The sequence below is a fragment of the Echiichthys vipera genome (assembly GCF_963691815.1).
Source record: "Echiichthys vipera genome assembly, chromosome: 18".
NCBI lineage: Eukaryota > Metazoa > Chordata > Actinopteri > Perciformes > Trachinidae > Echiichthys > Echiichthys vipera.
Window position 1 is genome coordinate 7,436,795 of NC_139843.1, and position 12,898 is coordinate 7,449,692.

Sequence of the window (12,898 nt, forward strand, 5' to 3'; positions counted from 1 at the left end):
CACCCACTCTGAGGCAGTTTCCAGTCTTGTCGTGGTGTTTTTTTGGATGATTGACACCAAATGCAAGTAGAATTTACTTACACACTTCTACGAATCTACGAGTGAATTTATATACATTTCCATGTCCATTTCCATGTCTAATTAGTATATGAAAGTGACTTTGATGAGAGAAAGCAGAAGACCCATTGGGCGACAGTCGGCTTGAGCGGCTCAGGTGGAAGTTTACATCAAAAATGGTAATTAAGGAGCTTGTATGGCTAATTTTGAAGTTGTCGACGGATGTTATTTTATTGTAAAGGACTGAAGTCTGGTCCCAGATGTGGCATTGATCTTAATTTGGACCATTAGAGGCACCTGGTGGCTCAGTAATTAGAGCAGGCGCCCCATATGTAGAGGCTAAGAGTCCTGAACGCAGCGGCCCCAGGGTCAACAATGATCTTTGGGTCTTTTTACTGCATGTCGCCCTCGAATGGTCCCGACCATTAGGACCGTGAAATTGGGTGAGAAGGTAAGAAGTAAGACTTTCGTTTCACACCATTAAATAACTCAATATATTAAACAATCCTTTAGACATTTTTAGAGAACTTTAGTCAAGAAATGTGCGACTAGTGACAAAATCACTATAGATGGTACTAATACATCTGTTGAGTGAACCGTGTGAACTTGTTGTCCTGTTAGTGATGGAACTTAGTTAATGAGTTCAAAAGTTCACTTTTTTAATTAAACAAAATTGTGTACAATAACAATTTTAGCTCTGGCTCAGGCTACATCAACAATCTCTTTCCTCAAGTTTTAGCACCATTTCATAACTAGTCTCCATCTTTCTAACCCGCCTGAAAACACATATCACACGGCCATTCGTGTAAACTGGAAATGCTCGTGCCAATAATGGACGTGGAAATTATTGCACATTGTTCAAGTAGGTAAGGCTGTTAGCATTATAAAATGCATAATTCAAGTGCACAACAGCTTCTAGCAACGACTACAAGGTCAGAAATGTCCGTAATTCGTCATCTATGTTGAATCAACCCCCAGTACTCAAGGCGGATGTTTCTCCAAGAAAACGGTCACATGACAGAGGAGTGATGAATCAGGGAATGCCGCGTACATGTCTCAGTTTCTGCTCATCCAGACCAAAACACAACCCCTGATTTTTCAAACTAAAACAGGGTCAGTAGCCTTTCCAATGTCTCCATCTTAGGGCCTCAGAAACATCGGAGTAGTGTGGACAAAATAAAAGTTAATATGGGTATGGGTAATATGGTATGGTAATATGTAGCCTCAGAGTACACGGCTGTGCTATGCAAACATAACAAATCAGGTACGTGTTAAGCTCAACAAAGACAGGAGAAAAGAAGGAAACTGAATGACACTATGTAGCATGATCACCTCTATGGATTGTTCCACTTTAAAAAGAGAACAATTAGAAACAGACTGACCACTGTTATATAGAAAATTATGAAAACTCTGTTGACTTTTTTAGCCACTCTGGTCCAGTAGCCGGCCTTCTCCTCTTCTTTCCTGTTGCTGAGGAGCTGAGACAGCGTTTTTTCTATCTCCCTCAGCTCATCTGAGAGCTTCTCCAAGGCATGGTATTCCTCTATCAGTTTGCCGCTGTTGCCCTGCAAACATGGTTCAGGAGACGGGTCTATGCAATTATGGATTGTAACATTATCAGCTGAAATTTGATATTCAATTATGTTGTGTTCAGTGTAGTTAAAGTGCAGCCCAGTTCTTACCTCTTTGGCCACAGGCAGCAGTTCAGTTGGAGTTTCACCAGTAGACACATCATAGATACACGCACATTCAGTCCATTTGTGCACCTCTGAAAGGACAGTTTTTTCCCCAAATTAAAATAAAACTATTAACAAGCATCAAAAATCCTTCTTACCAAGGTTGTAAGGTTCCTTTTTTCATAGTTTAAATAATTAATAAACAGTTTTTCATCAAAGTCTTGAGTACATACATGCGAGTTCCCCAAAAGAGAAGCCAAAACATCTTGAGCTCCCCCTGGTGTTCATGTCAGTGGATGGGACATGAGCTAAACTAAAAAATAGAAAGTAGACCACACGTCAAATCAACTTTTCCCAAGATGGTTTCTGTGATTTTAAGTAGTTCTTATTAAGTGTCAGTTTTTGTGATAAGTTCCGTTTTAATTAGTTATTTGATGCTATGATAAAAGGTTATAACCTCATGTTTGGCAGCTGAGACTGACTCACGATTGGTTGGGTCAGTGTATGGACAGGACTTCATAACTGCCTGATCTCTACTGCGCAGACTCTGGCTCTACAGTTACAAGATACCAGCGTCCATTTCTGTGATATTTTGGCTTCACTTTTCTACAGTGGGAGGAAATGGAGATGTGTTGTCCAGTCTACAGGTGACAATGTTCCATGTTAGCTTCATCTTATACTCTTTAACCTACAGTAAGCAAGTCATATAGGATAGTTTCTAGTCCGCTCTAACATTACATGTGGTATATATTAGCTTTAAAAATGTGTTGTAAAAGCTAATCTTTACTTAAGGACTGATAACTCCTTAACTCGGCTAATTTTGGTGCAACTGGCTCCTGGTCTGACCTCCATGACAGTTGACCATGCCCTGTTTGGTGCAGTCCTCACTCTGGCGTCGGTCTTTATCTGCCTCGTTGTCTCGGGATGCTCGGGAGTCTTTCTCCATCAGGTGCATCACCAAAATCGTCTCCAGTAGGCTCAGCAGCATCAGAGCAAAACACCCAATGCAGTAGACCGCTATGGGAGAAGGCAGCATCATTAATGTGGACAAATAACCAAACGTTAGGGGGGATGCAGGACTGATGCAAAGCTCCTTTACCTATAAGAGGGATCCTGTTTGAGGAGGAAGGCAGAATTTCATTCAGAATAAGTTGTAACACAGTGACGGCGAGCAGCACAGTGACCTTGAAGCTGAGTTTCTCGCCCCCGCTGTCTGAGATCAGGAAGGAGGCCAAGTCCAGACACAAGAAGAACAGGACTGGTACCAAGAAGTTGACAATGTAGAGGAGGGAGCGCCTCTTCATGGTGATCTGTGAAATTATGTTTCCCGTGTTAACAGAAAGAACAGAGTCGTTAAGTAGAAGTCACTCAAATGATGGCTTAAGTAAAAAGTAGTAACATGTAATTGTGAGGAAAAGTATTCGTTGGTGGATTTGTGTATTTTTAGATCAGTTAGAGAAGGGAGGAAGAAATGGGAGAAAGCAGTGAATAAATAAGGAAAGGTTGACGGCAGAACGGAGGAAGGAAGGAAAAAAAGGGGACGATGGAAGGACAAAAAGAAGAAATACTCAAGTTAAACGGCCTAAATGTTAAGTAAACATACAGTGTAAACGATGATGTCTTGGCCGGCTATACTGCTGGCATTGTTGGTGGTAACCGTCATCTTAATGAACAGCCATTCGTACTGGGTCCGCATCACCTCACGAGACCACTCTGTGGCCTCTGAAGAGTTGTCACTTGCCTGGAGCCGGATGTCCCTGGCTGAGATGGGAGATAAAAGAACTGTAAGGTTGTTTTAGGTGAGATAACGTGCGATGAATGGATGATAAGTGCCAGTAAACGATTGGGGGCAAAAACAGGACAGACCACCAACTTGCATAGCATTAACAGCATATTTCATAAGATATCAAAGGAACCAACGAGACTACAGGACGTGATATTCACAAAGCTGTTCTGTATGCTGCAGAAAAAAAAATTACAATGACATACTTCTGCACTGAGTCAACTCATTATATTTATTGATATATGTGTTTATTGACAGATGTTCAAGGCACTGTACTCCACTTTTAGATCATTTTCTATGTAAAGTTAGAGTGGTGTGATGGCGTCATAAGTTCGTTATTGCACGTATTTGGGTGAGAGCCCACTTTTGTTTTAGCATTTCGAGTACAGCTCCGCCATGACCGAAAGAACGGGGTCGCGGCTGAAATGTGTTTTCTTAGGAGGGGGGCTGGAGTCTCCCTTAGAGAGAGGGGGAGAAGTTCAGCCATCCGTGAGGAACTCGGAGTAAAGCCGCTGTTCCTTTGCGTTGAAAGGAGCCAGTTGAGGTGGTTCGGGCATCTAGTAAGGATGCCCCCTGGGCGCCTCCCTAGGGAGGTGTTCCAGGCACGTCCAGCTGGGAGGAGGCCTCGGGGAAGACCCAGGACCAGGTGGAGAGATTATATCTCCACACTGGCCTGGGAACGCCTCGGGATCCCCCAGTTAGAGCTGGTTAATGTGGCCCAGGAAAGGGAAGTTTGGGGTCCCTGCTAAAGCTGCTGCCCCCGCGACCCGACCCCAGATAAGTGGTTGAAGATGAGATGAGATAAGAGTACAGCTCCTTTGAACCCGTCACACGTCAAACTTGTCGCACTCTTGTCACAGTAAGTGGTTCCTCTGGAGGATTTTAAACACATTTTACAAAATCTGGAGCGATCATCCGTGGGGGTCTGCTCTTGTTTTTCTACATAGTTTTAAACTACCGCCATTACACTTCGCTCTTGTCACTTTTACGGACTGTGAATGTCCTGTTCTAAGTAACTGTGTGTTGTTTGGCTGTTGTATCTTAATCAGGTCCCTCTTGAGAATGAGAACCAGTGTTTCAAAGACATTACCTGTATAACTAAAGTTTAACTAACTAACAAAATAATAAATATATCCATTATGATCTCACCGGTGTGTATTATTGACTTGAAGGAGAGGTTGCATCTCTGTATGTCAAAGGGGAAATTGTAAATGTGCATCCTGCAGGTGCTGACCAGCACCTGGTCGTTCGAGACCTCGACATCCCCTTTGTTATTGATGGTGAGATAAGGACTTGGAGGGGCTTTGTCCTTCTCCGTCCTGTATGAGAAAATACGGAGACATGAGAACAAAAACACACGTGATTGGCAGTTTCTTCAGGACGCTTTGCTGATTTCGATCTAGTTCCATCTAGTTCACAAATACTTTTCATGAAACTTGAGGACAGGTGTTGCTTTGGCACTTAAATTGACTGATGGCTATAGAAACTGTATTTGATGCGGGTCGGTTACGTTATTGCTGATATCCAATCAGGTCAGTTTACCAACACAGGTTATTCAGATCTTTTGGATCTGTGAAAACCAACAAAGCTCTCTTAAAATGGATATAACCGAGAAATGTGACACCAATCTGAGAGCCATTACATCAGTTTAGACATCAGAGTTAAGTTACTTTGATCATTTGTCTTTTTAAAAAAAAATTTGTGTATGCACCACACTAATCAGTGTGTGTGTGTGTGCGTGTGCGTCTGTGTGTGTGTTTGTGTGTGTGTGTGTGTGTGTGTGTGTGATACATCCACACTCACATTTCTTCGATAGTGATATCTGGCTTCCACAAAACTTCAGCAGGAAGAGAAACATTATCAATTCCACAAAACTGATTTGGATCCCAGGAAATGTATTCATTGTGCCACCTCTACGGAGGAAAACAAGCCACAAAGAGAAACATGAACAGCAGGGGGCACAAATGGAAGGGTCAGTGCAGGATTTGATGCCATCTAGCGGTGAGGTTGCAGAGTGACACCAACTCAAACTTCTCCTGTGTGTGCCTGGCATGTAGGAGTGCTATGGTGGCCGATGGGGAAACGCAAATGGTGGTATTTAGAGCCCATATCTGTCTGTTCTGGGCTTCTGCAGAACTGGACTCAGTGGAAGAGTGTGTACATCACATCTGCTGCTGAGTACTTAGGCTTCAACACAATTCAACAGACAGTTAGACTGGCTTACAGAATATAACGACACTTTTTACAGTGAAAAATCCAACAAAAAAATGATAATTTACCCATTTAAACCAGGCTTTTGTCATGGAAATGTGGGCATTGTGTTAATGAATGTTTGGCCTTCTCAGTGGAAGAAGTCCTTGAGGAACAGAGCATCGCGGGGGGGCATGGAGCCGATCCCACCTGACATCGGGAGTGAGGCGGGGTCCACCCTGGACAGGACGCCAGTCTATCGCAGGGCACATAGAGACGACCAGAGACAGACAACCACTCACACTCACATTCACACCTGCACCAACAGCCTGTCTTTGGACTGTGGGAGGAAGTCGGAACACCCGGAGAATACCCACGCAGACATACTAACCACCACACCACCGTGTCGCCCCCATTTAAGTATTTAAGGCTTCTAAACCAGAAACAACGCAATCAAACATGTTCCAGCAGAAATGTGACAACAACAGACATTACTTCAGTGTTTACATTTACACTGCTCCACATAGTTACAGTAGCTACATGATAATGTCTGGGAAAACTGTAATCTTGGTTTCAGATGCTTTGATTTAGAAGTGTTTATTTGGGATTTCTCACGGTAAGAAAGTGCAGCTCCCTTATTGTCAGTTTAACTGTCTGTTGAATGGTGTTAAAGCTAAGTATTGACACCTGCTCAGTTTGCGTCACGTCTACATCTGTGGAAGAGGACCAGCTCCGTATGAAGATATGAAGGGCTCATTCTGAGCTAACGAGAAAAGACCTTCTTCTTTAAGGTGATTACACACTAAAGAAAATATACTGAATGATATATTTCATGTCTACCAATAGATCACCATAAATCCTACACACTGTTCCATTAAAACGGGCTCTGAGAAAATAATGAAATATGCCATTTAAAAGGAAAAACATTGGATTTTCACAACAAAAGTTCAGCCTTCATGATCTACTGACAGGACTCACCATGACGGCCCAAACATAAGGGATGAACTTCTGGTCTTTCTCAACCTGTAAGCAAAGAAAATGTGTGCAGAGTCCTTTACATAGAAGTCTGTTCAACTGACAAAGTCGGGGAAGGTTAAGTTACATTACAACACGTTCGCCCATCGGCAATAAAAAACAATAATACATGTAAAAAAGTAACAAATAGAACCTTTGAAGTTTTGTCGCAATTACTCGGTATGTTCAAGAGACATGGCGTTTTTTTTTACGACAAATTCAAGTAAAACTGAAAGGAATATCAACAGTGGACGAGGCCTTTTCTGACAAAAAAACCAATATAACAAGTTTAATAATTGACGAAGAAAGCCTTTGAACACACACCACATCCAGAATGGCGTAGAGCAGCACTTCCAGGGACACCCGTGTGGGGCGTTTGTAGTTTGTAACGGGCCGGGTCATGGTGTACAGCTCATTGTTTTTGGTCAAGTGCAGGTGGTTTAAAACATCCTGGTAACGGCAGTTTTGCTCAGAGTTCACCCCATCTACAACAGAAGCATGTCAGACAATTATAAGTACATTGAGTTTCTTCTCAAAAACACGACACATACACTACGCATCATTGTCCATTTTCTCCTCTTCAGTCATTCCACCATTCACACCTCAAGAGTCAAATAACATCTTGCAGATTTTACATCCAATATTAAAAATTAGAGGAAGTTTCACTAAGATGTTATCCATCTCATCTTCAGCCTCTTATCCGGGGTCGGGTCGCGGGGGCAGCAGCTTTAGCAGGGGACCCCAAACTTCCCTTTCCTGGGCCACATTAACCAGCTCTAACTGGGGGATCCTGAGGCGTTCCCAGAACAGTGTGGGGATATAATCTCTCCACCTGGTCCTGGGTCTTCCCCGAGGCCTCCTCCCAGCTGGACGTGCCGGGAACACCTCCCTAGGGAGGCACCCAGGGTTCATCCTTACTAGATGATCCTGAACCACCTCAACTGGCTCCTTTCAACGCAAAGGAGCAGCGGCTCTACTCCGAGTTCCTCACGGATGGCTGAACTTCTCACCCTCTCTCTTTTTTTTTCTTTTGTTGACATTAATTACACATAGCTTATAAGGTATAAATAAGTTAATCTTTTCCTGTGTTGGTTGTTTCTTGTTGTAGTCCCTTTATCTTAAATATGATGAGAGTTTAAAAGAGATTAGATCAGATTGACTTAATATGCTCTTAAGAAATGGCAACCATTAGTCTCTGTGGGTAGGTATCCGTCACCTCTCTAATGTATCAGCAAACCTTGAAAAACACCAGCTCAGAAATATCTGCAGTCCTGTCGGTGAGTGTGGTCACTGAAAGGCCATTATCAGATGGGCGTTGGCGTTGGGGCTTTATCAGATTAGTCCACTAACGATTTTTTAAATATGAGCATGATCGCAGGGTTAAATGGGGCTCTCAGTCTGAGATCAGCCACACACATTTTGTCTGTAATTGTAGAACTGTGCTGCTGCCGGTCTTGACCAGGACTCTCCTGTAAAAGAGATTTTTAATCTCAACGAGACATTTTCCTGATTAAATAAAGGTTAAAAAATACACGTTGTTCAAATCAAGGCACAAGTTTCAGCTTAAATCTTTGAAAACCTCTTTATGTCCCATTGTGTGTCTATGTTATTGTTCCTATAAGAAGCTATATATTTTATGGTATTAAGAACCAATAACATTTTAATATTTTTAGGGTGAAGTCAGCTAAAACGGGTCGGATAAGGTTGGATCGCCATAGCCCTTCAAATGAACACTTCATCCTACCTGCAGGAGATTTATCAGGATACACTTGAACGCATCGTGCTGAACAAGCTTACCTGTGAGGAAGAACAGAAAGAGGAAACCGGTGAGCATCATGACTGCAGAAGAAGAATCCAAAGTCAGTGAGAGGTCTGTACAGTCATTCCCCGTCCTCTCAGCATTGTCTGGAGATGTCACCAAGTGTGTTGCAGTATGAGGTGGTGGTATCATTAAACCACCTCCTCATACTGGAAGAGGGCTGGGCAAACTGAATAACCAATCATTTATTTTTGTTTTTCATTAGTATGACAGGCATCCGGAGACAATAATCCCTCCCTAAGGGGTCTTTTAGGGGAGGAACAAGAGGCGAGAACGCCCTGGTGGAGACAAAAAATGTACTGTAATAATATTCAATGGTAAAAGTAAGTACAGTTACTGCAACTCATAAACATGTTGCACACACATCTGAGTCAGAGACATCTGAAACTCTCCTGTCTGAGACTCTCAGTAAATTGCTATTACATGATCCTCTAATGTAGCCTTTTGCAAGTTATTGATGTGGATTATTCTCCTGACATTGATTCTATTAAACGCCTGTTAAACCATCTTATTAGACTGTATGGTTATGCTAACTAGGCTAACCAAAAGTGCAGCTTTCAGCATTTTTGAGAACCGCTCATCAGATCACATTCATGCACGCCCTTGGGTCCTCAGCAAGACACCCGTCTAGTGTGAAAACTATATTATGAGTAGTTCTTGAGCAATGTGAAGGACTGTCATTTATGCATGCATAAGACAGAGATTTGTGCCTCATAGTTAGATGATGATGATGCTACAGTGCAGCATGAATTGTGTCATTTTTTGCTACTTCTTCTATTCTTCAATCGACCAAACGGTTGAATTGTCATATCCACTCAGACATCATATCTTCACATGTCCACCAATAACACAAAGCATATGTCACATGTTTTGTAATATAAGCCCTGCCCACGGCGTTTGGGCAACCTTTGAGGGCCAGCTGTGACAAAACTGTACAGAAAATCAAAAATCTGAAAAAGTCACTTTATGGAGATGTTATGGACCAAATTTGGGGACGATTGGTCAAAACTTGTAGAAGAAGTAGCAAAAAATGACAAAATTCAAAATGGCAGAAAATCACTATAGATGCATTTGTCTTGACCCAAAGAATCCAAAGAGAAAATACTTAGATACAGAATAAAACGTAAAGTTCATTGTTATAGCAACACCATCTGGCCAGTTTGTACCAAACTCAACACAAAGCTCGTCACGTGGTCCTAAGCAACGCACACACCAAGTGCAAAGTAGAGCGGATGAACAATTCTTCAGAGAAATGCAAATTACTGACGGACTCAGAGATTCTTTGCTTAGATCAAACTTTGCATTGGAGGCAAAATAATGTTTTGTTTTACATTTTAGAAAGTTGTTGTTTTGTATTAATTTTTGTAATAATCAACTGTGATCTCACTCGAATACTGCAAAAGAAGAATGTCAAAGCTGACTGACTGCAAAAAGGAGAGCTCATCAGCCAGGGGGTGCTGCTGGAATGGGGCATTATTGGGTGAAAGTCCAGCCTCATGGGGATGTGAAGACTTTATGTATATGGGACTTCCGGAGCACTTGTTGGAGACAAAGGCCTCTTTCACGCATGCACCACAAACCTGAAATGATCTGGACCAGGGGTGTCAAACTCAGGCTCGTGGGCCAAATCTGGTCCGCGGTGTAATCATATTTAGCCCGCAAGATCATATCATGGTTCTATGAGAGCTGGCCCGCGAGTATAAAGCACATACACGTTTACTTTCTGTTAACAAACATGAGCATCCATGCTGCCAGTCTCTGCAGACAAACTTAATCCACCCCTTCCCAAAAACGGCCAAAAGAAAGATGGAGAACAGGAGCTTTCAGCAGCGGTGGGAGGCAGATGATCTGTTTATGGAGGTAAAGAGCTGTTTGTCTCGTCTGCAGAGCCACCATGGCTGTAACCAAAGAATAAAACATGAGAAACACCACGACAAGAACAAGGACCTGCACTGAAGAGGTTCAACATCACACATCTGGGGAGAAGGAAGAAACATGTACATTTGCAGTCTTTGTCTTTTTTAGTAAATATTGAGTTTGGCCGCAACTTCGTCCGAGGTTTTTTAATTTGACCCACTGTGATTTGGAGTTTGACACCCCTGATCTAGACATTAAGCGACAGGGCTATATGTGTGAACGCAAATATCTAATTCAGTCAGACTGGACTTTAAACAGAGTTTATCCTGCCAGCTCCCCAGTACAAGGACCGGGTCATTTCTGAGTGGGCTCATGTGCAAACACAGCCGCTCAGTCTCCGCTTTATCAGAGTTGAAATGGGCTTCTTGGTGACATTTGTATCATGCATCGGCTAAAAGCAGAGCATAAAACAAACCTTTGACAGGGAAAAAGAAGGGTCATTTACATTCAGACGACAACGAATATATCTAACCGGAGAGACAAGAAGATTAAGCAATGTCTGGAATTTCTAGCCGAAGACTTAGAAACCGCACACGGGGCCCCAATAAATGTAGAAGGAAACATGATGGTGGGTGTAATCAATTAATATAAGCCAGGGCTGCCAAACCCTGCTCCTGGAGGGTCACTGTCGTGCGTGTTTAAGGTTTCTCCCTGTTCCAACACACCTGAATCTAATGATGTTCTCGTTATCAAGCAGCTGAAGCTCGTCACAGGTTTGAAAATCTTTAGACTCAAGTGTGTTAGAGTAAGAAGAAACCTTAAACATGCAGGACAGTGGCTCTCCAGGAGCAGGATTGGGCAGCCTGATTTAAGCTATCGTAAAATATGTATCAAAGACAATAATAAACAATAACTATAGTTAATATAAGGGGAATGTTTACCTGCTTGTGGTGCTAGAGGATCAACACAGTTATTAGGATGCATCCTCCGGGGAACACGAATATCTGTCCGGCAATCCATCCAATAGCTGCTGATATCTTTCATTCTGGATAAGAGAGAGGTGGACGGAGCAACACCGCAGCCGGCATGGCATAAAAAATAAATAACATCTAATGTGATTGGATGTGGTGAAACAATAAAACATGTAAAAGCCCTGAGGGGAGTTTTTCTAGGCAGCCTGAGTGATGAGTGTGCACATGTGTGTTTGACTCGTCTTGTTCTTGAGTGCATCCACGATAACACCTGATCCTGCTTTATTTACCAGGCTGGTGAGGACGGACGTGATTGGTTTAAAGTGTGAGTGACAGATGACCTGCGAGCTGAAATAAGACTGAAGCAGGACAGGAGGGAAAGATGTGTTCGTCCGAGCGGAGAGATAATGAGAAATATCACATGAAGGATTTGAACTGGAGGCGGTAAAGATTCCTCTCCCGTCTCTTGCGATCGATGGTCCTGATTGGATTACATTTTTTTCCCTGTCTTATTGCACACAACATGTTAGGAGATGGTCATGACGGCATCGAGGTTCACCAGCAGACACAGCTGCACTTTCATCTACGTAAGGCAGGGGTGTCAAACTCCAATTCATAGTGGGTCAAATTTAAAAAGGGGACAAAGCTGCGGCCAAACAAAAAAATATACTGCAAATGTGCATGTTTACTTCTCTCCAGATATCTTATGTTGAACTTTTTCGGTGGAGGTCCTTGTTCTTGTCGTGGTGTTTCATTTAACGGTGGCTCTGCAGACGAGACAAACAGCTCTTTACCTCCATAAACAGATAATCTGCCTCCCACCGCTGCTGAAAGCTCCTGTTTTACATCTTTGTTTTGGTCGTTTTTGGGGAGGGGTGGATTAAGTGTGCACTTTGAACCAGAGTCGAGTCGTGCATTTGGGTCCTGATCCAACACAAACCTTAACACTTTGGCTTTTATTTCAATACAACTATTAAGACATCTCTACAATGAAGACTTTAAACGCTGATTTTAAAACTCTCTGTAGGATGGTTATGTGTTAATATTCATTTTCAAAACATTTTGCGGCCGTAGTATTTATTTATTTATTTCAGCTTACAAATTGATCATGAATTCACATTTGGTGTCAAAGACTCCAGATGGCTTAAAGCGGCTATTGTGTCTCTGTTTTTCCTTTCTCTTTTTTTGAAATTCAAACATTTAGCTTTGACTTTATCCTGGTATCTATAACTTTACAGTCATATTCAAAGGCACTGCATTAAACTGGTCTCTGCAAAAAAAGTTTTCTCCAATGCAAAAACAAATAAAGCTTTCATCGATGGTAGAAACCTCTGCTCCACACGTCTACAGGATCATGCAACTTTGCCTTCAGCTGTGGGAAATGTATCTCATCTAAAACACATAAATTACATTCACAACCACAACCTGTACATGCAGAGCGTGTGCTTCTATAAGCTCAACACGACACTTGTAGCCACACGATTTGGCACAAAGGTGCAATACAGAAACTAAAAGGGTACTACGAGGATTT

The 12,898-nt window shown here is 42.4% G+C and overlaps 1 protein-coding gene across 1 annotated transcript; it reads right to left on the reverse strand.

Annotated features, from left to right (window-relative positions):
- Nucleotides 1–1,391: 1,391 nt before the first annotated feature.
- LOC310960472 (5-hydroxytryptamine receptor 3A-like) lies at nt 1,392–8,557 on the reverse strand (the record flags this gene model as incomplete). Its single annotated transcript, XM_083932182.1, has 11 exons — nt 1,392–1,406; nt 1,488–1,622; nt 1,740–1,825; nt 2,580–2,750; nt 2,833–3,043; nt 3,337–3,494; nt 4,666–4,835; nt 5,320–5,429; nt 6,685–6,729; nt 7,045–7,205; nt 8,518–8,557. The coding sequence occupies 11 exons, from the start codon at nt 8,555–8,557 to the stop codon at nt 1,392–1,394; spliced, it is 1,302 nt and encodes a 433-aa protein (XP_083788308.1).
- Nucleotides 8,558–12,898: the final 4,341 nt, after the last annotated feature.